This window comes from Nelusetta ayraudi, unplaced genomic scaffold (assembly GCF_046127955.1).
Source record: "Nelusetta ayraudi isolate G7.1 ecotype Tasmania unplaced genomic scaffold, CSIRO-AGI_Nayr_v1 ptg000135l, whole genome shotgun sequence".
Classification (NCBI taxonomy): domain Eukaryota; kingdom Metazoa; phylum Chordata; class Actinopteri; order Tetraodontiformes; family Monacanthidae; genus Nelusetta; species Nelusetta ayraudi.
Window position 1 is genome coordinate 2,615,092 of NW_027466185.1, and position 27,574 is coordinate 2,642,665.

Genomic DNA, 27,574 nt, shown 5'->3' on the forward strand with positions numbered 1-27,574 from the left:
ACTGTGTATTTGAGTCTGACACTCCTGTGTTTTAAAATTATGCGCACGGGCGACGCATTGAATCGAATCGAACGCCCTCTCAATCGGTATCGACTCCACGTAATCAGCCTTCCACAAGAGTTGAAATAGACGGAGGGAAGGAAAAGCAGCTCGTCGATGCTGCTGTGTTATGACGTTAAAAAAAAAGAAAGAAAAAAAAAGATGAAGGTGGCGGGGGAGGGGGGCGGTGGCTGTAAACCGCGACCTCAAGCGGCAAACTGCTGACGTAATATCGATCCCGGGAATGTTTCACTTCGGACGCGTGCGCTTTTGGAGCCGCGCGGTGCGCACTTTTCCCTCTTCCTGCCCGGACGCGATCACATCAAAACCTTTCAAGCGGACAGAGATTATTCCTTTTCATTCTTTTCTGTTTTTTTTTTTTTTTTTTTTACACCAATAGCCCGCAATCGTGGATTCAGTTTATTATCAATATTATCATTTTAGTTAGGCAGCGACACCGCGGAAGCCGACGGAGCCGGAAAGACGCGACGACAAATGAATGAATTCTGAGAAGGGAAAAGAAAAATAACAATCCTTCTAGAGGCGAAAGCTTCCCAACACTTCCAAGCGGCTCGGACGCGACCATCCGCGCACAAAGTTGACGCTCACGACACGAAGAAGAGGGCTGCTCCATCCGGCGCGTGCGCGCGCGAGGGGAAGAGAGAAAAAGAAAGACGCCAAGTCTACAGTCGTCGTGTTGCTCCACGCGGGGGATTCCTCAGAAAGATGTGACCTCTCTCTCTCTCTTTTCTTTTCTTTTTTCTTTTTCTTGCGCACCTCCCGGCAGTCTGGCCAGAGGAGCAACAGAGGAGAAGAAGAAGAAGAGAAAAACTCAGTGTTTTTTTCCCGCCACTTGACGCCTCTTTCCCCCTTCTCTTTTTGTTGGATTACGCGCCGCAGCTGGATTGTGAGATTTCCTGTAATGTAGATCTTTTTTGATCTCATTGCTATCATTCAACTGCTCTTATAGAGGAAGGGCTCCTGATTTTTGTGTTGCTGTTCCTCTTCCTAGTTTACCTCCCCCTATATAATATATATATATTTTTTTTTTTTGGTGTATGTGGATAATGGCTTCGGTGTCGAGGCGCAAAGACGCGAGCCGCTGGCCGAGGATGTCGTCAACTTTCTGGGCTGTGCTGCTTCTGACGGCGCTGCTGGTTCTCTACTGCGGTAAGTGGTCGCCAGCGCGCGCCCGCTCCTCGGTGGGATGCGCGAGTGCGCGTGCATGCTAGCGCGTGTGTGGGTGTGCAAAAAATGATTACCGGGGGAAGTGCGCGCGCCATGGCGCACGCACCCCGTTTCACCACTTTTTCGGCCAGACGGGCTCGAGCACGCGCGAAGAGGGTCGGACAGGGGTTGGTGCGTAAGCCCCCCTCCCCCATCACTGTCCAACTGTTGCCCTTCACGCACGCGCGCGCGCGCACACACACACACACACACACACACACACACACACACACACACACACACACCGTACTCGGAGGCAGCATCTCAGTTTCCTCCCTGTGGAAGGAATCCAGCCGGCTCGCCCGCCGAGCTTTTTTGTGCGTGTGCGCGCGCGCGTGTCAGCCACCGTGGCAAGAAGAAGAAAAAAAAGTTGAAACACAGCCGTTGGTCCGCCGAGCTCATGCGTCTCCACGACTCGAGGCTTTGCGTGTCAGCTGCGCGATCAGTTCCCCCGCCCCCCACCTCTCTCTCTCTCTCTCTCTCTCTCTCTCTCTCTCTCTCTCACACACACACACACACACGCACACACACACACACACACACACACACACACACACACACACACCGCGTTCCCACTCCTCCCCTCTTCTTCTCCCTGCATTTCGGCGGGGTCCTGGGGCTGCTGCGCAATCCCACCACCACCACCACCCGGCTCTCAGGGTCGTGCGTGTGATTGCGGCGGTGTTGGTGGACGAAGCTGCTTCTCCGGTGCAGCGTTGTTCAAACTCTTCTTCTTCTTCTTCCTCTTCTTCCCTCCGTGCACCACTCACTGTTTCAACTCTCATAATTTCTGCACTATTTATTTGTAGCGTCATCTGGACTTGCATTTAAAAAACAAAACAAAAAATCTGTTACCTCATGTCAATTTGCACCATTTGATGGTATTTTAGATCTGCACTACTATTTTTTTCAACTATTGAAATAGCTGCTTTAAAGGCAACATCATTTGAGAAGCAGCCGTCCAATTTTGTTGACAATAAAGGTGATTTTGAGTCTTTGGTGGTGGATGTGTCCAGATGTGTCCAGATGTGTTTCGCACTCTTGGCTGTTTTCATCTGAGCCTCCCAGAAGCTCGTCCGCCGTCTTTACGCTCCTCAACTTCATTCGCCGCTCGTTCTGAACACACAGGATTTTGTCCGTCTCCTCTTCTTCCTTCCCCTCCACTCCGATGACTTCCCCGAGTTGTTTCCCCCGTTGATAATAAAAAGTTCACCTTTGTGGTACGCCAAGTGGAGTAGTAGACAAAAGTTGTTTATTTTATTTTTAAGACACAAGCACATTACTGAACATTCGGGCAAGTGCCTTTGTAAATATGCAAGAGTTGTAAAAGCTGCTAATTTACATCTTCTTTCACATACACAGAATGCTGTTACATTTGCATCCCATTTGCAAACGATCAAGACAATACAAAAGTACAGCAATTACAAATAATTACTCAAATTGTGACAAAAGTACAAATACAATCACACCTCTTGTGTCCATACATGTTTGTATCCAAGCACTGTGGAAACAGTTGTGTTTTAAAGTTTCTTGCAGTGGGTTCTAATGGTGACATATGTAGAGTGATCCTGTACTGTGCGGTGTGCTGTTCCACATGTTTCTGCCTTTGACAGAAAGAACATTTTGTCCAAAACTAATCTGTGGGCGAGGTGCTTCACCCGCCCCCAAGCCGATCATTTTTTTTCTTTCTTTCGCTCGCTGTCTTTTGACGAGTTTAAGACTCACCGAACGCAGAAAAGGTCACGTGGCAGGTAAAGCGCGGTTGGATGCAGGAACGCAAAGAATATGCGACGCTCGGGCCGGTGTGAGGGTCTGTGTACCGCAGCAGCAGCAACAACAATAACAGCAAGTTGATTTATGGCTGGGAGTTGTGCGGCGCCTGTCACCTTGAATCAACAATCGGGCTTCGCGCAGAGCTTCTCCTGTCGAAAAGGAGAAGGCGGGAGGCAGGAGGTGGCCACATGTCCTCGCCGACGCCTCCGAAGGTGGGGGGGGGAGACTGTGGGGGAGGGGAGGGGCTGATAGGTGGTGGTGGCAGGAGGGGCGATGAGAGGAGCGAGTCCTGCAGCGGGCGTAGAAGGAGGCGCAGTGTGGGGGGTGGGGGGCGAGTGAGGGGGAGACAATCAGTTGCGGGGGGGGTGGCGGGGAAGATGAATGGCAGCGACTCGGTGTAACTGGAACTCTAATCACACGAGAAGAACGCCTCGGTAGCCCGCGGTCGGGCTGCAAAAGCCAGACGCATCCTGAGTACCGGCTCCCCCTGCTGGAGGCCGCTGAGGCCACACAGCTCGTTTCGCTCCTGTTTATGCATGCGTGCATGTGCACGTGCATGGGGGGGCCGCAGTCCAAAACGTAGCGCCGCAGTCGCAGCCAGGCTAAGCTAATCAGTATGCTAATCTCAGCCGAGGAGCGCATAACTCCCGCTCCCCAGCCCGGTGGCCTGCGAGTGGGTGGGAGGATGTGAGGGTGGGTGGCGGGAGGGCGTTTGGGGGGTAGGGGGGTGACAGGTCACGCGCCATTCCGGGAAGGAAAAACAAACAAACAAACAAAAAAAGGCGAGGGCCGTCACTGAATCACTCCAGCTGCAGTCTAATGAAAAGGGGAAATCAGCGCTCCAGCAGAGGCGGAAACGCTGAAGGACAAATGCACACACACACACACACACGCACGCACACACACACACACACACACACACACACACACACACACACACGCACACACACACACACACACACACACACGCACGCACGCACGCACACACATACACGTAGTAGGGACAGTCATGAAGCAGTAGTAGGCAAATCCGACCCACACACACATTAGAACCAGCCCAAGTCGATGCAATGAGCGAGAATCCCCCTGGAAACGACGCAAAACCACATTTTCTGCCTTAAAGGTCCCATAACATCAACAGTTTCCTTTTTTTTCATGCCACGTGGCTATCATGTTCCATTATTTATCAAAATAAAACATCCAGAAAAAAATGAACATTTAGCTGCTTGTTTACAGTCTTCTACAAAAGAAACATCTTTCTTCCTCCCCCTATTTGATCCATTTTGGTGTCTTTAGTTTTCATGTTGTACCCCAGTAGAGTAGCGTTGTGCAATTCATCATACAGAAAGGAATCTACTTCAAGGGTGTATTTAGCCCTCCGTTTACAGCCTCCAGCAAAAAAATAGTTGTATCGTTGGGAATTTTGGGGGATTTTCCACATGCTCGGAAGGTGTAAAAACAAGGCAGTCTCATTGGGAGGATCCACTAGCTGTCAATAAACTCAGAGAGGTGTCAGTGCCCTTTGTGACATCACAGATGCAGCTTGCACCTCCTTGGGAAGTGTGAGCTCACAAAGTAGTACTCTTCCCGTCCGTTTGTTTGGACGGGGGAAAGAACAAATTTCCTTAGGGGGCGGAGCCAACAACTGTCCGTTCTCCAATTCAGCCAATCTGTAGGGGCATAGTGCCCTTTGTGAGGTCACAAAAGGGCTGATTTCCCGAACTGCTTCCACAACCGAAGTGGCAAAGAATGGACTTTTGTCTTGACTGGGTTAGTACACCGGAAACAGGGAGACATGTTCTTGTTGTGAAAAGTGAAAGTGAAAAGTGGGTAAAGTGAATTTCGGGTAAATGAGACCTTTCTGGCTCCCGCTACTACTCGGAGTCATTCCCATCAGCGTTCCGTCCTTCCCTCCATCTCAGCAATACTGTATCTCTGTGTTTCTTTCCGTCTGTCTGCTTCTAACTCCAAGTAAATTCGAGGATTGTTGACGAAGAAGTTTGGTGGGGGGTGAACACGATTTTCTGGAAGACCACGGGAAAGCGCAGTTGCATTTTTCAGGCAGGAAGGGCAGACGGAGAGAGGAGCAGCAGCAGTGAGGGCTGGCTGATGGCCTGTGAGTTGCAAGTTTCTAAAGTGAGTCGACACAATGAGCTTTTCCCCACCGCAGCTTTTAAGAAGGAGGCGGCAGCGTTTTTTAAAATTGAAGGGTATTGGTGAGTGTCACTTGGAAGATTAGCGCAGGGCAGGACGGTGGGGTTCGGTCACAGTTGTTCCTGCAAAGGTATGTGGACGTAAAGGGATAGTTTTTTAATGGCACATTTTTTTCGACTATTGCCATAATCCCCATGCTCATATGAGTTGGCCTTTAATCATCATTGCCTGCTGTGTTGAGATCTGGGCTACTGGCTACTTGCCTAGCTACTTGCCTGCTGATATGATGGCAAATAGGCAAATTTGTCAACATGTTTGACTCACCCTTTAAAGGTCCAGTATGTAAAATTTGGGCCTGATTTATGATTTTTATATCTGTAAAAGTTTAACATACTGCCTGTAAAAAAAATATTAATAAAATGATGTACTCGCTGTACAATAAAAGTAGTTTGGTTTTCCTATCCAGAGATCCACGGTTCTTAGAATATACAAAGAGCAATGAGGGTCTTGCTCCCACTTAGCTGCCATCTTGCACCGCCATATTTCTAAGGAAGCCTGGTGTGGATGATCTAGCTGCCTGACAGCGCGTTTTGTATTTAGAGTTTGCGTCCTGAAATAAACCAACAAAGAAAAAGGTTGCTGTGGTAGTGGTAGTTCACTGGCAAAGCTTGGGAGAGGCAAAACCAACCCAATGGACCATTGAAATCCCATAAATTGAGCTTCTGTTTTGATCCACTGCTCAAACACACAATTCAGGATAATTTTACATCTTTGATGTGCTGCTCCCTCCAAAAGTATGTGGTAATCAGTGCTGTACTAATGGAACATTTTTCACATGGGGGTGGAAAAAAAAAGAAGAGTAAAAATTGTTGGTACTTGTTGCTCTCATCCACAATGTTCCTGGTGTTTGAAGAGGCGCTTTTGCTCCATTTCATTGTTTGCTCATGCTCTGTAGTGACACCGCCGGAGCAGATTTGGGAGGACAGTGCATGTCGAAACATGCATACAAGAGGACTTTTAGTCCAGAGAATTAACATGTCCCTGCGTAGTGAGTGCAAAAAATCAAAATGGGAGGAAGTAAAAAAAAAAATAAAATAAAGATCCGAGATAAAAGGTGAAACCGACGGCTCTCATTGTTCCCCTCAGCACCTTGGCCAATCAATGGCTGTTGGCCTTTAGGTTGACAAGGCCGCAGAAACCCTCCAACATGCGGCTCTGCGATCAATTCGCCACTCGCACGTGCGCGTGTGTTCCTGTCTTGTTAAAATTATGGATTTTAGGCGAACAACATGTGGAGAGACATCTTTGTAAAAACGACAAAGTGATAAAGTGTGTGTGTGTGTGTGTGTGTGTGTGTGTGTGTGTGTGTATTTATGCGTGAAAGGGCATGTGGCTGGTTAAAGCACACCTTCCCGTCACGACAGAGGACCGCGGCGCTGTAAATCCCACCACTTGGGTTTTTATGTTCACCGCTTTAGTTATCACAGATTCATGCGCTTTTCTGTTACGGAGACGGAAAGTTGCATTAAGGCTTCTCAGCCGCGTTCGCTGGCCAGTCTCCGTTCTTCTCCGCCTCTCCTGTTCTTTACCCAGCGTTATTGAGCCGAATGTGGCTAACTTTGTTTTCTAAGAGTTATATTAAGCCTTGTCCATCGATGTGCTACGGAAGGTTAAACACAGGGATTTCATGGCTTTGAAGACACACAGAGCTCAAACCTGGAGGGAAGTGCTAACATAGCTAACGTAGCTAGCGTAGCACCAGCACGCCTGCCTGTCCCACCAGTTTGGTACCAGCTTCTTCCTTCAATTTTACGCTGAGTCAAAACGAGGAAGGAAAAAGAAATGGTAGCCACGGTAATTCATGCTAATATTCTTCAACATTAACTTAATGTTTTTTGTTTTTTTTAAAAAAACATCCTGAGGAGTGTTTGCTGTTGGCCACAGTGTCTCTAAAAGCAAACTCCATGGCTAATTGCACCTCAAATGCATCGTGCCTCCTTTTTAATGAATTAATTTGGTGCCAATGTGAGTTTAATTACCGTTAAAAAACAGCACGTACAGTCTTATATTTTCAATCCTGTTTTCATTTCACTGGTGTGCGACCGTGGTGCTCAACAGGTCACTGCCGAAGAAGAAGGCATATACAAAAAAGAGCCGCTGGCCATAGTTGTGGAGGTCTGAGTGGTGGAGATAAAGCTGCGTGTTCGCTTTTAAAGAAAGAAAAGAAAAAATGAAAGCGCAAAATCAAAGATTCACGACCCTCTTCTTCCCAGCCTCTGACAGAAGGGCGTGGGGGAAGAAGGGGGTAAAAAAAAAAAAAAAGTGATTAATGTTAAGGCTCTGAAAGCCGTCCTGTAAAATTGTGTGCGACGGCTTAATTGGGTCGGAATCCGGTCGCGGTCTCGTGGTGCGCCGTCGCCTCGGGAGGATTCGTGGATGTGCACTTGCGCTTGTTTAGCCTAGGGCCAGTGAGCCCATTCAGAGGGAGATGTTAGAGCCACTCCTTCCGCCTCCCCCCCCTCCCCCCCCCCTCCTCCCTCCCCTACTCCCATCCTTTATTACTGCAAAAAAGCAATTGCTTGGAAGAAAATGCCAGAATGGTGCTTTGAATTCCTGCAGGGGCCCATCACAGAGACGCGGCCCATGGAGCTGAGACAGCCAGCATCTGGACTGAGAGAGACGCCGCCGTACAAGTGGAGGGGGGAGGGGGAGGGGAGGCCAGGCGAACGAGGACAGAGGGGGGTGGGAGGGGGGGTGGGGGGCAGAGGGATGGCGGAGAGCGTATAAAAGAGTCTTGTCGGAGGGAGGGAGAAATAAGTAAATAAATAAATAGATAAAAAAGAAAGTGTGGCTTTGCTGGCGATGAGACAAAAGACAGACGAGAACACTCAGATGGTCCTCGGATTGACAGCCGGCCAGGGAATAAAGTCGGCTAACGCAATGAAGCAGTCGCCGCCGAGTCGCCCGAGAAGCTCTCAGAAGTAGAAACAAATATTACATTAGAAGAGACAGAAGCCATTTGTCAGAGCTGGGGGCAGGATGGGGGGCTGGGGGGGGTTGAGAGGTAGTTAAGCGGCGGAATGGGGGAGGGCTGGGGGGTGGAGGGGGTGGGGGGCTGTAGTCAACTCCGCTCAATCAGCCGTCCAAAGTTCTTCGCCAGCTCCTTCTGCTGCACCAAATCATGGCCCGGGCCACAAAGTTGGTTCCGGCAGGCTAGTGACCGACAGCGGGGGTGGTGGGCTTGAGGGGGCCACCACCCATCCCTCCATCCATCCTCAATGTCTTGCCATCGGCCCTCCCTCTCTCCCTCGTCGAGACGCAGGGATTTGTCGTTGACGGGGGGGTGGGGGGAAGGAAAACGATATCAGACGCTTTTAAACGACAGCTGCGCTCCGTCTGCACCCTGGATGTCAGACGCTCATCCAGAGCATTTCCCTCGGTTGTTGGCTCTCCGCCACGGGTTGCATTTACCTGCTGCTCGCCATGAAATGACGTGGCCGGACCGGATTCTGTTCATGAGCCATACGTATTTCCTTTCTTTGTCTCCGTGTCCTTTCTTCCCATTGGTCATGAGTTCGATTTCCAACGCAGGGCTTTTATACGTGGAGATCAAATGTTCTCTGCGTGTCTTGCTTGAGTTCTCTTCAGGTAGTGTAGAAGAGAACCCTTCGACACTACCTGAAGTGCAGCTAGACTGATTTTCGCCATCTTGAAGACGTTTCGCCACTCATCTGAAAGGCGTCAGTTCTTCAGTTCTCTTCTGGTACTTCAGCTTCCCCTCACTGTCCAGACATGAACATTAGGCTGATTGGCAACTCTAAACTGTTTGTAACTGTTGCTGCGGGTGGCTGTTTGTTCCTGTGGTGTCTTGTGATAAAATCGTGTTTGTCCAGGGTTTAAGCCCACCATCGTCCCAAGACAGGGAGATAGTGACCGTGAGTGCAGGCGGAGCTGTGATAGAAATACATGGATGGATGGATGGATGGATGATTGACTACTTGCTTTTATATCCAGCTATTTTAGTCTTTAAAGACTAAAATCAAACCACTGATGCTGGCCAGAACAAATTTCATTGAGATTTCTTTTTTTTTTGTCATGTCGATGTGTATTTGCAGCTATTTGTTTTCTTGCGATTCGTCTTATTACATTTTAGTGCCATTAAAAAATATAAAAAAATAATAAATGTCAATTTATCTGGACTCCCTCTTGTCACTGGCTGGGTGGATTAGCTCAACGCTGAGGACGCTGCCTGCGGCAAACAGATGCTTCCCTTACACGACGTCAGCGTACGACAGCACAGCGTTCGTACTCAAGTTTCTCTGACTATTTTTCCACGGCGTGGGTGGAAGTAAAGGATCTTCCATTTGTGATTGTTCACACCATCAATAAAATATGTACATAATCAATTTCATTTTTGAACTTTATGGTGCCCTATGTGTTGCTTCACCTCGCGCCGCCCGGGCTACACGCCTTGATGAGGATGTTTTCTGCATGTTTTTCCTTCATTGAATGCCTTTCGAGAATCCACAGGGTGGATCCCCCTGGGGTCGCTCAGGCGCAGCCTCAGTGAAGTGAGGCGCCATAGCTTGAAAAAGGAGAGTGACAGTTGAATTTTAGAGCCGTGCAGAACTGCTGCACGTTTGGTTTGTTTCAGAATTTTAAGACCCGAAGTTTCCGCACTGTTTGAGGTCTGCCTATTACTTGGAGCAACAGATATACTAAAGTTCTGGCTTGAAGTGATGTCTTGATTTGACTTGTTGCACCATCTCGTGTGTGGGCAGACTCCCTCGGAGCGCGTGGCCGTATTACTCATCAACCACAGCTGCTCTCTTGACAAAAAAAGAAAGAAGGAAAGAAAGAAAACAGGCTCTTCAGAGTTCCCTTTTGTACCTGATCCGCACTCTGGATGCACTGCGTCTGGGAAATGAAACATCCAGTGCCCGGAACCCTCCGCTAGGCGCTATTTGTCTCCCGCCCACTCTGTTCTCTACAAAAGGGGCTGCCAGTGATCAATATGGAAGCGTCTTAAACGGCCGCTTCGGCCTCACTCCGGCACTTAAAGTTACCCCCGCCTCAAGCGGTGCCGCGCATCGACACTCTCAGCTTGACCCGACTTGACTCGGCTGCTGCCAAAAATGCATACTGCTAATATTAATACTGCTCCTGCACTCGCACTACTTTTCCCTTAACAGTCTTCAGTTGTGTTTGGGATCAAAAGCTGCACCACCAACTGAACCTGGCATGAAAGGAGTACCGCACAAACGGAGAGCTGAGTTGATATTTTTGCAATCTTCGGATGTCTTTGACCTTGTCGGGCCCGGTGGTTCAGAAATTCATCTTGGAAAATTGCAGAATTTCTTTCCGACCTGTTGAAATATGGAATACTAGCATCCTTTTAGGAGAAAGAGGACAGTTTAGTTAGTGACCAAGCTGCAGGCTTCTATCATCTGTTTGGTGGATTCTAACCAGTTCAGACCTCCTTCTCCTTCCTGCACTCGCATGGGTTATAGCGCGATTAACCGCGCACTGGAGGCAACGCATATAAAATAAAGCGTGTAAGACCATTAAACAGCCATATGGCAAAATCTTGGCCCCTTCCCCAAGTGGAACGGCTTTAATTTATGATGTATTGGGAGTGCGACCGCATTTGCAGAGCTATGACAAGTATAATCCTGCAGAATGGCCTTTCTGTGCTTACTTTGAATCTTCTCCCTTTAACTGGGTGGGTTTATTTCCAGCTTCCTCAACAGTCCAAGGACATGCTGGTTAGCAGTGGGGTGATCCGAGCCTTCTGTCCAAGCCCTCGCCCATGAGGTATCTTGGGATAGGCGCCCTGCAGAACGCTGATGGATTTGAAATGGCTCATTGTGCCACATTTCCAGCACTCAACAGGTAGCACCCAAATCCAGCAGTCTTTAGAAGAGAACAAGGTAGCAGGTTACCAAACATGTGGGGCCATGTCAGGCAGAACCCTCCGAGTTGGCGGGTGCTAACCGGCGCCGCGAGCTGCGTTTGTTGAGCTGTTTGTCAAACACAGCCTCTGGAGGGTGGGGGGAGGGTGGGAGGGGGCAGGGGGCAGGAAGGGCGGGGAGGGGGCGGGTCTTGTACGAGAGGAATCCTGAAGATGATCCCTGTCTCTTCCGTTTCTCCTCATGGTGTTGACACACTGTGAGGAGAAGCCTGGGGGAGGGGGCCAGGTTGCAGGAGAGCAGGGGGAAAGCTGAAGACTGAAAGGCAAAGTTATTGAGTGTGAGGAGATGGGGGGAGGTGTGTGTGTGGGGGGGGGGGGCTGCAAGGGACTTCTTGGTAGGAGACGGCGGCGGCTGAAAGTGTTCAGCGAGCTGCGGCGTCTGTAATACCGGCTTACATCCCGAGACGTGCCTCTGTCACTATCCGGGTATCTGGTCTTTGTGTATTCTGCCCCCCCCCCCCCCCCCTCTCCCTCACACGCACACACACACACACTACCCCACCCCCCACCCCGCCTTTGCCGGTGATAAACCAAACCACTCCATTGTCGCAGTGACAGCACAACATGCCAGTCGTGCCTGCCTCTCCGGGGCCTTGAGGAGCTCATTACAGCCTCTCAGCGGGGACCCTATAGGCAGATGTGTGTGTGTGTGTGTGTGTGTGTGTGTGTGTGTGTGTATGATGTGCATACGTGGTGCCGAGCGAAATCCATGCAAATGTGCCTGGTTATGAATTATACTGCCACACGTATCGCACTGTGCCATTGTCGCACATTGTCGGCCGCAATTGGAGGCAGTCACGTGGAAACTCTGCGAGGCCTCTGCGCGAAAGACAAATGGTGTTAGCATTGTTTTCAGATAAGAAGCCAAACAAACGATTCCTGACATTTGATTTATTTTTTCTTCCCCCCCGCCCGTCCGTCCGGTATCTCTCTGTGCGTGGCGTTGTCTTTTCGGAAACATGGTTGAATGGTAAAAGCAGGTGGTTGTTGGTGCCATTTTTCCAGAATAACGTGTTCTCACTTGTAATCATTTGATCCGATATTCAAGTTTTTGTGGAGAAAGCGCCGCCTCTGGGCTCTCTGGGCACGCCATTCACAATATTATCTGCCATTATTTTCTGAAGGAGAGATAATTTGCATAATTTCACTGCCTTGCTGAGACGCAGGCACGGCTGTGACAGGGAAAACACATGGATTAACTCGGGGGGTGCTCCATTGTTCCCATTTATCTTGTTAAGTTTCACTTGCTCAGAGAGCACTGAGGTGTAAAGACTCAAATCCTCTAAATCAATGACAATAGTGTTTTATTCCCCTTTTTTATTTTCTAATAACTAAGTCATGCAGATTGCTGGAATGTGGACCTTGGGTTTTTTTTTTCTTATTAATAGAGGTAAAACATTTTGCTGTTCTTTATTATTTACTTACTGTGACTAAACTGCAAACAGAAAATGAAGAGGAATGAATGTTTCATCGCAAACGTGCAGCAAGATCGCTGCCTCAGTGGCTCAGAGTGCGTTAGCCTGTGAGCATGTGCTTGCTAACATGGTGTACATTGAGGGCGCAAAGCGTCCAACGCTCCACACTCAAGTCAAGGAACTGTTTTGAGTGTATGAATTATACACTGAATTGTCACACAAGTTACATTGTGAATGCACTTTGTTTGCTTCAATACACTTCTCTATGTGAAGTGTTTAGTGCCCATGGATGCAATTGAGAACACACTTGATAGTATTTAGTCAGAATTGAGAAAAGATCCTATTTCATACCGAACCAAAGCGTCAAAATGTGCAGAGCGGAGAAAATATTTCATCTAACATACATAGGATGAAGTCATTTGGTAAAAAGAGCTTAGAGTTGCATCACCTGAAATCCTTCACGCCTCGGCTGTCACCAGTTGATTTGAAGAAAGCAGAAAAAAAAACAAAAAACAGATTTAGTGCGAGCGAGTCGTTTTCTAGTGACGAGAAAGCGCGTATCCTTCAAAACGCAACTTGGTGCAGTGATGGCAGTGTTTTGTGACTCAGCCAAGGTTGGCGTGAAGATGAAAATACATATTTTCATTAATCACATTTTGGATAAAGCCCCCACGCCCCCCCGCCCCCGACACCTCCCCACCGTGCCCTTCAGACGCACCCATACATTTTCTGTAATCAGCTACACTCGAATTTGGCAAACGGCAACGCAATTTCTTTTCCCCCTGTCGCTCCGGGATTATGACTAATTGTTCCAGAGCGACTCCAAGCACCGCCGCCGCTCGCACGTCGTCAAGTCGGTGCAACGGACGTCGGCAGGGCAGTGGTGGGGTTATTTCATTTTGATAAAAAATGGTTTGTTATCGCGGAAAGATGCATGTGTCACTGCCCCCCCCCCCCCTCCCAATTAAATCAGAGGCTCTCAGTGGCAAGCGCCACCTGATGAATCAATCCTACACACTCACATAAATGTAATTACTCCATTTGTCAACGTCTGGCGAGACCACATCAGCCACCCCCCCCCCCCCCCCAGCCCTCCAGCGAGACCACATCAGACCCCCCACCCCCCACCCCGGCCCTCCAGCTCCAGGAACTCCTCGCCGCTTTCCCTCGACCCCCCCACTCCCCTCCGTCCGATGCGGCTCAATCAAGGCTAATCATTCTCTAATAGCAGAAGTTATCATTTCCTCTGCCCACCTCCCACCACTCCACCTCCACCCCCCAGTGGGAGGATATGAGTTCTGAAAGCAGACATGGCTCATCTCCCAGTCCACAAGTGTTATTATTTTATTTTAATTATTATTATTACATTTTTATGGAATATTTAAGGTCAGAAGAAGTATGCAAACATCAATTACAGAACAATTGCATGAGATATTTCTGTCCCCCCACACACGCACACATGCACGCACACACATACACACACCCGCACACTTTGTTTATTTTATAACGTTGAGCTACAGTTGGCAAACGACATCTGTTCTCACGGGCGCAGTTGCAGCAGAGAGGAGGTGATCAGACGACGGGCGTTCCTTTTTCTTTGTTTTTTTTTCTACCCCCTGCTCAGTGTCCCCGCCCCAACCACCACCTCATTCTAATCCCTTCTTGCATTAAGAGGACAGATGTTGGCGAGCTAATTAACAAATCCTCGGGCGATCAAGTCAAGTCGCGCTCGCGTTCATCTGCGGAATACGTGCAATACGCTCTCCGTCTGCGACGCGAAAACCCAACGCCGCCAACTCCTAATCCCCCCCTGGTCGCCCCAACGCTGCGCCGGCTTCCCGTTGACACGCCGTGTCATCAGCAAGCTGTCGAGCATGAACCTTCGGGTCCCTGGTGGTGGTGGTGGGGGGAGGTGGGGATTTGTTTCCACGTTCTTGTGCCAGGCGAACATGAATGAAGCTGGGAGCTCCAGTTGACTTGGCAGAAATGTGTTTTTTTGAGATATCTACTCTGAGTCATTTGAGTCACTGAGTCAGTCAACTGGAGTGTGCTGTATGCCCGTATCCATCAAAGCGCCACCCACTCATTTTGTGAATGGGGCTGAACTATGGTGACCCATGATGAGTGATTTGCTCATTCAGAGATGAGCTTTGTAGCAGAAAGGAAACAGGTTGAGTCGAAACAAAGAAAGTTAAATTGATATTTAGAAACCTGCAGTTAAAATAGTAGCCGCACAACAGTGACGCGCTCGCTCCTTTGCACTTAGCTCCCAAGGTGGCGGCACACAGGGACGAGTCACTGAAAGACTTGAAGCACGAGTCAGTAGAATGACTCTGAGTTTGAGTTTGGGGCGTTAGCTGCAGGACTTGCACACCACTAGCGGGCACCGAGGCCAGAAGGAGGGGAATGCTAGTATTGACTTATTGACTTCTTTATGGCTGCCGTTCAAAATTTATGTCGGTTTGAATTGGTTCTTTCAGGTGGTAGGGAACTCGGTTCACCAGTTTAATTTATGTTGCTGCTATGTTGGTACTAAAATAGCTTTTCTTTGAGCTCCCAGTGAATAAAGAATTTTGAAAAGATTTTACTGCATTTTTAAGATTTTACAGATACTCTCAAGCTCATCAGTTTTTGGCCTCTGTACTGTGCAGCTGTTTTGTGGACTGGCCAGCAGTAAAGTTTTATAGCATTTTGTTTATTTGTCATTGCTGTGAAGCACTTAGTGTTATTGTATTCATCGTGGTATGAAAATACATTGCCTTGTCTTGTCCATGAGGGAGAAAAATGTAAAAATATATATATATAAAAAAATGTTAGAACATTTTTTTTGTTTCCACATCGAGGCCTTTAAGATTTTATATTTCTTTTTAGTAACTTAGCTGAAGTGGCTAACTTGTTGATTGCTTTGATTGAACAGTTTATAATTCATTTAGACTGCACTGTATTCCTACTCTTGCAACATAGTCCCATAGGATTTTTTTTTTAACCAAGGATATTATGTCAATATCATATATATATATATACATTACAATTTAATATTGATAAGAAGAAGGACTCTTTCAATGTGTTGTCTTGTCCTTTTCTTCACAAACCCCTTATGGGAAAACTGTTGTACATAGTCGCATGTACGTGAATTAGCGTTAGTTGTGGTGTCTACATGGCTTCTCTCCAATTACTCCCCCTTCCTCTCACAGAAATTCACCTCAGGCTCGTCGGACAACTCTGACCTGACGTAGGTGAAGGCCAGGATAGGCTCCAGCACCCCCAAAACCCTGCTTGCAGGATAACCCGGACATTTTTAAAAGACTGGAAATGTAAGATGAGATGCAAGGAGCGCGACATCAGCTGATATTTATAGAAATGCATCCTCTCTCTATGAGGCCGCTTGTGTTGCGTCTTTGCAAATCCTCCGAATGTGCTTTTAATGTGCCTGGGAATAAACTGCGTTATTATTGCATGAGTTTCACAAAGAGCACGAGAGCAGCGTCGCTCAAGTCTCATTTTAAAGCATTCCCCCCCGAAATTAACCCACAAAACAGGCGGCTAAGCTAACACCGCGCCTAGCACCGACCTGCGCACGGTACGGTATCATTAATCATCCATGTGTGCGGCACCATGCCGGGCTTTTAATGCGCTTCATTATGCCGCGGCCTCATGAATAGTTAAGCAAAAACAACTTTCTCAATAATACAGACGCACAAACGGGGGGAGGAGGGAGGTCTTGCGTCCCGCCTTCTTTCTTCTTCTGTGCCCTCCGGATGAGCTCGGCTGCACTCACTCGGTCAGGAGGCTAAAACCGACCTTGTGGCGATGGCGGCTCTTGGAAATGTGAACGGTTGAGCTGCTACGCTAAGGCGATGGCTCCTGGGACCACGTCTTTTCCGGACCACCCGCACAAAAAGCACACACACACGTGTTAAGACACGTCTGCTGACCTCCATTTCTTGTGTTTGCTGCTTTTTTTTTTTATTTTCTTCTATTCCCACTGTCGCAGTGCGCACTGTTGCGTGGCGCAAAAGGAAGGAACAAAGCTTTTTTCTAGTCAGGATGGCAGCGTTTAAAATTACATGACTGCCTCAAGGCCCTGATGTTAACTTGCATTAACTTGCATAACCCTGCTTTTAATCCATCCAGCATGTCATCTTTGTCCCGACAAGTGCGGCTAAACCCGATTCTCGCTCATCTGTACGCACTCGTGCCGTATGCAATTTTCCCCAAGATAGCGGCGTGAGGCTGGCGAATAATGAATCCTTTTCCACCGACTATTGCCGGGATATGAATGGCCAGGAGGGTGGAAATAGAATTTCTCCATTTCATAACCTTGTCCCTTTTGTTGCATTGTCATCCCGCGTAACGAGGTCACCTCAAATCGCTCCTCGCCCACTTGGAATCTGGGCGACGGGAGTGTGTTAATAGAGAAAAGGAGGTGTGGAAGAAGAGGAGGGGAGGGGAATGTGACAATACAAGCGTTGAGCGGCGGCGTCAAGTTCTTGAGGGCCGATCTGGGAAAACGGTGCTTGCTGTCGCCGAATAGCGACACTTTGACCCTGAATGGGCAGCGTGAGTTGACTTTTGCCAAAGCCTTCACACCGACAACAATGGTTTATCAAAACTCCTTATCAAACAGGCCCTCCTCTGCTTACCCACTCCCCCTCTTCACCTCACCGCAGGAAGAAAAGGGCCACCGAGTCCTTATCCTGCGTGCGAGAGCCAGAGATTAACATGAAGTATTCCTCCCTCCCTCCCCGTTCGCTTAGTGGCGGCGTGGCGCTAATCTAAACTCTGGCATTACTCAGCGGCTGGCGGCCCCCTAACCATCTCTTTACAGAGGACCCTGGCCAGATTTATTGCCCAGGTTTAACTGTATTGCAAAACAAACGCATTAGGCGGATGATATCGGGGCCTATGTGGAATGATGACGCCGGCTGGTGGAATTAAATCAATTTTAAAAACAAAAAGAAGAAGAAGGGGAAGGAGGCTGAAGGAGGAGCTTGGGGGGGGTTAATTAAATGCATTTGTCCATTGCCGCATTTTCCCGTGCACCGATTAATGTAAACTGCGAGAGGACAGGAGCCATTTTTCCTGTTCCACAGCGCCGGTGCAGCTACACCACTTTCCCTTCTTAAAATACGAATGAAGCCTCCCAATTACTCCCCACCCTCCATGCCGGCGAGACATCAGAGGCTCATACCCACAGCGTTCCTAGACCCCTCCACCCACCCAACTTCCCTCCCCACCCCTGCTTCGATGGATCTCTAGGATTCACATTATGTACTCGAAGCTGCTCAAACTGGCACTTCATATTGAACGGATGGTGCTAGCGAGTGCGGAGCCCCCTGACCTTTTCCGCAAGGACGCGGTGCTACAGGCCATAATTCTTGTAGACTTCTCTCATTCCATTCCATTCGCTTCCCTCCGAGTCCGTGCATGTAGGCCGAGGCATCCCGACCACCTTGCGTCGCACTTTAACCAGCGTATGAGTGCAAGTTTGCCACTCCCTCACGGGCATGTCAAACTCAGGTTCCTGTTTGGGGAGGGAAGGATTTGAGAGATGCCTTCCCGGTTCTTTTATCAGGGTAAGTACACCAACCCTGGGATGATTCAGGCTGACTTTAATGCCCCTCTCTCTTTCCCATCCGCCCCCTCTGCTGAAGCTTCTTTGTTGAATGGTCGTCCGAGGTAAAGTGGTGAGGGAGCAGCGATGCTGCCAAAAAAGCAGCGGCGGTGGCTGCCCCAGGGTGAAGCAGTCAAAGCCAAAGTGCTCGCCTACTGTAAGTCAGCTGCTCTCTCAGAGGATCCGCCAGGCCAGTGAATCCCTGGTTAAACCAAATGGATGTATTAATATTATTATCATCATGAATGTGCTTTGTGTAATAATTCATGTGAATGAAAAAATGACAGCCTGAATTGAATTTTAGAAGGATGGGAGACAGTTGAAACTTGGGCTGTGTCTAATGTCACTGCTAGCTAGTACAGCTTTCCCTCTTTGCCATGGACAGTATTTCCTACTATATGCTATCATGTTTAGCAACAGCCACTGTTTATGAATTGCTACACTTGCTTCTGCGTCCTAGTCTTCTTCGGTGGTTTCTCAGAGCAGTCTGGTGCAGCTACCTCTCATGGCTGAGCCTCTTTTGTTTGTGGTGGAAGCCCATCGGTTTTGGTTCATCCTCGTGGAAAATTGATGTGCAAACGCTGCCCGATACGCCAGTTTTGGGCAACATGCTGGTGCAGCAGTTTGCGCTGTCGCCTCACAGCGAGATGGTCTCGATCCTAATTCCTGGACCTGAGGGCTTTCCATGTGGACTTTTCATGCTCTTCCTATGTCTGCGTGGGTTCACCCCAGGTCCTCCGACTTCCCACTGCCCAAAGAAACGCATATGAACTTAATTGGCAACCACAAATTGGCCGTACGTGTGGGAGTGGATTTTTTGATTTGTCTGGCGACTTGTCCACCTTGACAATATCCTCTGGTACTCCCACAGACAGGAGAATTAGTGGTAGAAAAATGGACTGGCGAATTAGAGCTGTTCTTTGACCGCTAGTTTCACAGCGCAGTACAGCAAGTACAAGTACAGCTGGATCTTCCTGCAGGAGGAGAATGGGGGCGGGAAATGTCCTCTGGGAAATCTTGGAGCTTGAGATGTTACCTAAATGGTAACTTTTCAACTCAGTCAATCAACTTTTATTTTTACAGCGCTAAATCACGTCCAAAAGTGTCTCAAAGCGCTTTGTACAATCAGGAGAAAATCAGCTGAAACCCTCCAGAGCAGCAAGGTGTGACAGTGGCCAGAAGAAATCTAGAGCTTATCCAGACTCCAGAGGGCGCTCATCTGCTTTGACTGGTTGGGGTGAAAAGAAAACACAAAAAATGGAAAGAAAGTAGAGCCAGATATAGAGGTGGTCAGAGTGGCAGACAGGCCAGAGTGAATTACTGGTTGCTTCTTCCTCTGCCACATTTGCCAGAGTCAGGTCGCTGAGGCAGCAGTCTCAACAGAGACACCCAGACTTGGCTCCCATCAGCTCCTCCAGCTCATCTGGCGGGACCCCATGGCGTTCCCAGGCCAGCCAAGAGACATAGTCCCTCCAGCGTGTCCTTGGTCTTCCTCGAGGCCTCCTCCTGGTGGGACATGCCCGGAACACCTCTCCAGGAAGGCATCCAGGAGGCATCTGAAACAGATGCCCGAGCCACCTCAGCTGGCTCCCTAAGGGTGTGCCTAGCCACCCTACAGAGGAAACTTATTTCAGCTGCTTATATCCACGATCTCGTTCTTTTAGTCATTACCCAAAGCTCAAGACCATAGATGAGGGTAGGAAAATGAGATCTTCGCCTTTCGGCTTAGCTCTCTCTTCACCACGACAGATCGGTACAGCGACCGCATCACTGCAGATGCCGCACCGAACTGCCTGTCGATCTCACGCTCCATCTTCCCCTCACTCGTGAACAAGACCCCAAGATACTGGAACTCCTCCACCTGAGACAGGCATTCCTCCACCAACCTGGAGAGGGCAAACCACCTTTTTTTAGTGGAGAACCATGGCCTCAGACTTGGAGGTGCTGATTCTCATCCCAACCACTTCACACTCGGGTGTAAACCGCCCTAGCGCACATTGGAGATCCTGGCTCGATGAAGCCAACATGACCACATAAACTGCAAAAAGCAGAGACACAATCATGGGGTTCCCAAACCGGACCCCCTCCGGCCCCTGGCTGCGCCTAAAAATTCTGTCCATGAAAATAAGGGCGGCCCTGCCGGAGTCCAACATACACTGGGAGTCAGTCTAACTTACTGCAGGTGATGCAAACCAGACTCCTACTCCGACCATACAGGCACAGAATGGCCCTTAACAGAGGGCCCTGTACCCCATACTCCTGGAGCACACCCAACGAGATGCTCCGAGGGACACGGTCAAATGCCTTCTGAATATCCACAAAGCACATTTGGACTGGTTGGGCAAACTCCCATGAACCTTCTAACCTCCATGAACACTCTACAGAGAGTGTGGAGCTAGTCCACTGTTCCACGACCCGGACGAAACCCACATTGTTCCTCCTGAGTCCGAGGTTCAACTATCGACCGTATCCTCCTTTCCAGCACCCTGGAGTAGAGTTTACCGGGGAGGCTAAGGAGTGTGATCCCTCTATGTTTAGAGCACACGCTCCGGTCCCCCTTCTTGAAAAGATGAACCACCACCCCCGGTCTGCCAATCCAGAGGCACTCTCCCCGACCGCCAAGCGATGTTATAAAGACGAGTCCCCTGCCCCCTTAGCAAAAGACGTGATGGCAGGATTAAGGAGATCCTAGAAGTATTCCTTCCACTGCAGAACAACATCCCCAGTTTAAGTCAACAGCTCCCGACCCACACCATAAACAGTGTTGATGGTGAACTACTTCCCTCTCCTGAGGCGCTGGACAGTTCGCCCGAACTTCTTTGAGGCTGACCGATAGTCCTCCCCCATTGCCTCCCCGAACTCCTCTCAAGCCCAGGCTTGGCTTGCCAATACCAAACAGCTGCTTTAGGTGTCCCACGACCCAACATGGCTCGAGAGGACTCCTTCAGCTTGACAGCAACCCTTACTTCGGGTGTCCACCACTGGGTTCGAGGGTTGGCGCAGCAACAGGCACCAGAGACCTTACGACCACAGCTGCGACACAGCTGTGTTGACAATAGAGGTGGAGAAAGAACATGGTCTATTCAGACTCAATGTCTCCAACCTCCCCTGGGATCTGGGAGAAGCTCTCCTGGAGGTGGGAGTTGAAGACTGCACTGACAGAGGGCTCAAGCAGACGTTCCCATCAGACCCTCACAATACGCTTGGGCCTATTGGGGCTCCAGTCTCCTCCCCCGCCAGCGGATCCAACTCACGACCAGGTAGTGGTCAGTTAACAGCACAGCCCCTCTCTTCATCTAAGTGTGCAAAATACATGGACAGACGTTGAATGGCACAACAACAAAGTTGATTATTGACCTCCGGCCTAGGGCATCCTGATACCCTTTTGTTCAAACATGGTGTTTGCTATGGACAAACTGTGACTAGCACAGAAGTCCAGCAACAGGACACCGCTCAGGTTCATATCAGGGAGTCCGTTCCTCCCAGTCACGCCTTTCCAGGTCTCGCTGTCGTTTCCCTCTTGTGCGTTGAAGGACAACAGAGTTACTGTTACTGAGTTGCTACTTGCATCACCGAGCCATACGGTCAAGTCGTGCCGGCGCGGTCGCTGCACTGAAGCACACAAACGCGTGTGTCTAGTTCACGTGTTGCATTGAAGGTGCTGTGCTGTGTTGAATGTAAGAAAGAAAGAAAGAAAAAAAGAAAATGCACAATTGGCTCCCGTGAGAGGCTCCAGGTGAAGCACATATAGCTGCACATCTGAAAAGCCCGCAGAGCTCGATGCCTCCGCACCGTCAGACAGAATGACACGGGTTCTTAACAAGCTTTTGCGTGAACTCAGTGGGAGGAAGGTTGAAAAACAACAACGGGGTCGTGGTGCACAATACAGCAAGTTCTGCAAACGGCACCCAAGATAGCTCGCTGGCATGGGACAAAACAGCCGCGCCTCCCGCAATAAGATGGAGGTGTCGCCGCCCAGATCAAGTGAACGCGTTGAGAACATAAAGCGTTTAGCTCTCGGGTGCCGTTTCCTTTTGCATGTTTCTCCGCTTATTGTCTTCCCCCGCCCGCTTCATCCTGCTCCGTTGGCCCTTCCTTTCACACGCCTCTCAATCCAGTTGCTCCTCATTTTCATTTTCCTCTGGTCTGCCTGCGTCTGTTTATTTCCTCCTCCGCGAACAACACCACCACCACCGCCACTAACACCGGCGGCAACAGAGTTATAAAAGCGCTTTGTTCTGCAAAGCCCCGATGTCAAACGAGCTCTTGGACTAGTTTTGCGCAGTCGAGGTTTTGAAAATCGCCACCACAACTGCCGTTCAAATCATCATTTTCTGTCTCGGGCAGCAGCTTTGACACCATGTAGATGGGGGGAAAATGTGTTTTGATGCCAATTACTGCCACACACGTGTGTGTTTCCTTCCGAAGGGCCCTGGAAGCCCCACAGTCTCTGTGTCTGCTCCCCCACTCTGTTTATCCCTTCATCCAGTCCAGCGGAGTGACGAGGGAGCGCGGCGGGAGAGGAAGAGAGAGAGACAGAGAGAGAGAGACGGGCCGAGTTGAAAGTGGGTGACAGAGGGAGTGTGTGATGTGAAACCACGAAGGGCGGCGCAGGAAATCCCAGCCAGAAAGTGACAGGGAGTGAACTTTAGCGGAGGTTAGCTAAAGGAGGCAAATGCTGAGTTTTTGATTTTTTTTTTTTGAAATGGGGCTCTTTCATGGCTGGTACCACTTGAAGTGAACTTGTCACCCAGACAGCATGGTGACAGCGTCACAGGCCTCTGGGAGGCCAGATGATGAGTCTGGATGTATCTACAGGCTTTTCGCTTCTTCCTGGTAAAGAATGACTCTGAAACTGTATTATAGTATGACATTGGATCACATTGGATCACATTGGATCACATTGTGTTGTAGGGGAAACTGTAGTCTTTTAGAATGAAGCTATATTTCTTAGTTTGCCGTTTTTCGATATAAACTACAAGAGATGCTCCTTACGAGACATGGCTGCTTATTTCTTACGTCACAGATCAGTTATTTAGTGGACCTGGTTGTTTTTTTTTTTTTTCGTTCAAGGTAAAGCGACGACTCTTGTCAAAATCGTGTTGAAGGCAGACCCCTGAACCGGAAGCTGTCAGCCGAAACCTCGGCGGAGTGCAAAGTCCGCTAAAGGCTCCTCTCCCCAGTACGGCAGATCAATTTCCTTTGTGATCGTCAGAGCTTGATGAGATAAAAGTGTTTCAAAGTGGCGTTTTAAAAGAGGCAAAGCGCCCCCACCCCCACCCTCCAAACGCCACCCCCACCCCCACCCTCCCCAGCCAGTGAGCCACTTCTGAAGTCGGCGTTGGTTTTTTTCTCTTCTTTCTTCTGTTTACTTGACGCCGTTGATGGTGTTAAAACGGGTTTCTCTCCCCTCTCTCTCTCTTTTTTTTCCTTTCGTATTCCAGCGAGCACAGCGTGAATCTGCCAAGGCTGCGCAAAACATCCCACCTTGAAAATCACCGCGCCGGGAGTTGATGCCTTATTTGATGTTTCCCCCCCACTTTTGTTTAACATTCAAAGAGACGCCTCATCTCGCAGGTCTGTTCGTTGAGGTGCGGGTCTCGCATCAAAGCTGGTGGGGGGTTGGAGGGGGCGGGTCTTTTCCGACCTCTCTAATTCAGACATTCTGTCTGGGTTTTTTTCTCCTCCTTGAATTCATCACAATGCGGTTGTGGGTGGGGGGTGGGTTTAAAGCTGCCTGGGTGGTGGCAGCCCGACGATGCGCCAGGCTTGTGCGGTGTTAGCCACCAGTCCTGCCAAGCGAACCCCACGCACACACACATGCACACGCACGCACACACACACACACACACACACACTTCCCCTCATCGCCCCTGCCGCATAAACAGGATTTCCCCCCTTGGCGGGCTGGCTGCTGCTGCTGCTGCTGCTGCTGCTGCTGCTGCAAGCCCAGAGGCCTTTTGAAGTGACAGCCCACCCTTCCAAACCCGACTCCCTGGGGGTGGGGGGTGGCGGGTTAGGGATGCAATCCCTCTGCTCCCACATGCTCGCCAGGACAGAAATACACCAGTCCTGGCACAGTCGCGCACGGCGGCCGATGTATCGTCTGCCCCAGGAGCTCGACGGAGCGCCCAAGGAAAATGATGATCTGCCCCTGTTGTCCAGTGTGCAGCAAACACGCACACACACAAACACACACACACAAACACACACACGTTTATACACGGTGGCCAGACTTCCATCTCTGAAGCCATAAAGGGCTGATAAAGGGCAAGCAGGAAGCACCCAGAGTGCACCTGGCTCTGTGTTGATAAAAGAGCGGGTCACAGCTCCCAGCATGCATCCAGAGTTTGGCCAAGAAAAAAAAAAAAAAAAGGAAAAGGGGAAAAAAAATGGGCTGAGGTTGACTGACAGAGTGGGAAGCAGGATGGCAGCCACGGCAGATTAAGGGAAAACAGCCTTATCGCTTCCCTTGGCTGCCTGCTTTATTTTATAGATTTCACAAATCTCGTGTGTCCCTCCAGCTTTTAGCCTGGGGTTGGATATTTATTTATTTATTTACTTATTTACTTGCTTACTTATTTATTTATTTACTTATTTACTTGCTTACTTATTTATTTATTTACTTATTTACTTGCTTACTTATTTATTTATTTATTTATTAAACTTGCACGGAAACATTTGGAATTTCAGGGTGCAGCTCCTCCGAGCTGAGAATCTTGCCCCGGCATCTGCAGGGTGTGTAAACAGTGGAAATGAAAAATGGATGAACATCACGCCGACATGCTATATTCATGGGCTGCATGTGGCCGTGTAGTTTCATGTTAAAGAACTGGAGAATGCACCCTATCAAACATTTACACCGATCAAATCCTATTCTTTCACTTTTTCTTTAGCTTCCGAGTCAACGAGGCCAATTTTCTTTTTTTAAAGGGCCAGTCCGCCCCGAAAGACATAGAAGAATTCCACCCATATCTACACAGAAAACTTCCGTGAAGTGACTCCATGCCGCTCGTGCCTTTGTTTGCGTCATCCACAGATCAATGGCAACTAAACACTCGGACTCAGAGCAGCAGCGCTTAACGCTGTGTTTGTTGCCAGAAAAATTCAACTGGAGCCCGTCAGGGAGGGGTTGAAGTGCTCCGACGGGGAGGAGGAACGCCCGACGCAATCTTCTGTAAAGTCACTCCAACTTCAAATTTGACATTTGTGCGCTGGAGGGCCACCTTGAGGCTAGCGTGAAGCAGCGCGCTCGGAGAGAATAACAGATGCAGTTCCATCCAGTGTGGCTGCAGCCACGCTGCACTCAAACAGTCGGTTTAATTAATCGGCCCTCTCTGGGAAAGCATGTTTTTTTTCCTCCTCTTTCTCCCTTTTTCCTGATTTACGCACCTCTCTTTCACCAGCAATTTGCGAATCGACGTGCGCTGTGTCCGCAGGGTTGGAAAACTCAGACCATACCAGCTCAATTTATTGGGATCTGTTTTGTTTTGGCCGTGCTTAAATGTTTCTAATTTCATTGTGTCGTGTGCCCACAGTTGTTCCTCCTCGCGTTCTGCGTTTTACTCATCGGGCCCCTAAAAACACAGGTACACATGTGAGTTATATTCTTTATACGTCACCGCCGGCTGCCGTGATTGATGACGGTGCGAGCGGTCGGGGAGATTAAGACGGGAGGCGGCGGAGACATAAATAAAGACAAAACTCGGTGGGTAGTATACGGCAGAGAGTGTCGAGGAGTTCTAAAGAAAGATAAGGGAGGAGGAGGAGGTAATCAATGAGGGGGGGTGGCCCTTGTTTTGTTTGTTTGTCTCACAAGCCTTCTCTTTTGGCCTGGGATTGGCTGCGACGGCGGAGCTTGTATGGATTTCTGCACCTTCTGGGTGTAGCGGTGCAAGGGTCAGGCTTTTTGACCACCCGCAGTTGTCAATAGTTTGACTCGTCCCAGCCCACCCTGCACAACTGCATCGATTATCACAACCCGCCGTCATTAAATAGACCAACCTGTCTTTGAACACAGCTTTCACAGCGTAACAGGTGGTTGCAAACAGCCTGAATAGGCTGATGCCACTTCCAAGTGTCAAGTGCGTGAAACAGCAAACAGAATAGATTAACATAGCACATTTACCACCTTACCCTAGCATCTCTTTTTGTGCAAACAAAGGAGTAAAGTAGTAGATAGCAGCCAAGATAATAGAACCTTTCAAAAACCTTCCCAACGATCCGAAAACCGCATCTTTCTCCTCTGTGTGTGTTGATGCTGTGGGGTTGCTGCTAAAAGCTCGGCCCTTTTGTGACGCCTGCGTCAGGGCGCATGCAGGTTATGTAACGTGTCAACATTAGATCGCTTAGCCCCATTTTCTGTCATAGAATAGATGTATTTTATTGATCCTAAATTAGGAAACTACGCATATTAACAAGTATGAGAGTATATCCATGTAAACAGATTTATTTTCAGTCTGTCAAAAATAAATATTTTATATTTGTAAAAATCCCATTATACATGATTTGACCTGCCCCAGCCTGCAAATGGCTGACAAATCATCCTGCGCCCCACTATCAGCGCCAACATCAGGGTTGGATGTTCCCTGTTGCTAAATGGTACCGAAACCCGCACCTCCTCCGCCCCATCTTGAGCGCCGAGGGCGGCGTGGCCACGACTCTGGAGAACTGCTGAGGACCGCCGAATCAGTGGCACCCTCTACTGCTTGCTTGCATGAGCAGTCTTGTCTTGTAAGCAGTCCAGATGACAGGCAGCAGATGTTTACCCCAGGGCCAGCTAAATCACAGGTTAGTTGCTTTGATTACGGACCCGCAGCCGTCCCGGGGAGAAATAACTTGTCGGGGGCTTGGAGCCGAGCTCGCGCCATGAATTATAGATTGGCGCGGCGAGCCGAGCTACTTGCTGCTTGCTGCTTGCTGCGGAGGGACGGACGGACTCGCCGGGATGTAAGGGATATAAAACTGACATATTAACTGGTATTGATACTAAGACACGGGATCGTGTAATCGGGTGAATTTGACATTTTAATGGGGAGCATATTTCATAGAGAGGAGCGTGTTTGAACCATATGGGTCGAATAAAGTGTGTGTGTGTGTGTGTGTGTGTGTGTGTGTGTGTGAGGAGGGTAAAAATCAATAATTAATAAACTATAGACAAAAATAAACACAAATGTGATTAAAGAAAGCCAACCTGTCACAACAAAATGATATATTATCAATGTGTGTGGTTTTTTGAAGCAATATTGCCACTGTTTTTATATACCTGTGCTACATATTCACATTAATTTTTTAATGATTAACTTAACAATTGGCTTCTTTATGCATTTTGTGACACAATATAAAGAAAAATAAAGAAAAAAATCCCTTCCCTTCGTTCTT

The 27,574-nt window shown here is 49.0% G+C and overlaps 1 protein-coding gene across 1 annotated transcript in view; it reads left to right on the forward strand.

Moving 5' to 3' along the window:
• The first annotated feature begins 212 nt into the window (after positions 1-212).
• Positions 213-27,574, forward strand: part of LOC142877217 (chemokine-like protein TAFA-5) — a 138,349-nt gene continuing 110,987 nt past the window's right edge. Inside the window, exon 1 of the mRNA XM_076011666.1 lies at positions 213-1,209. Coding sequence (XP_075867781.1) covers positions 1,098-1,209 — 112 coding nt within the window. The 5' untranslated portion in view covers positions 213-1,097. The remainder of the gene's footprint in view (positions 1,210-27,574) is intronic.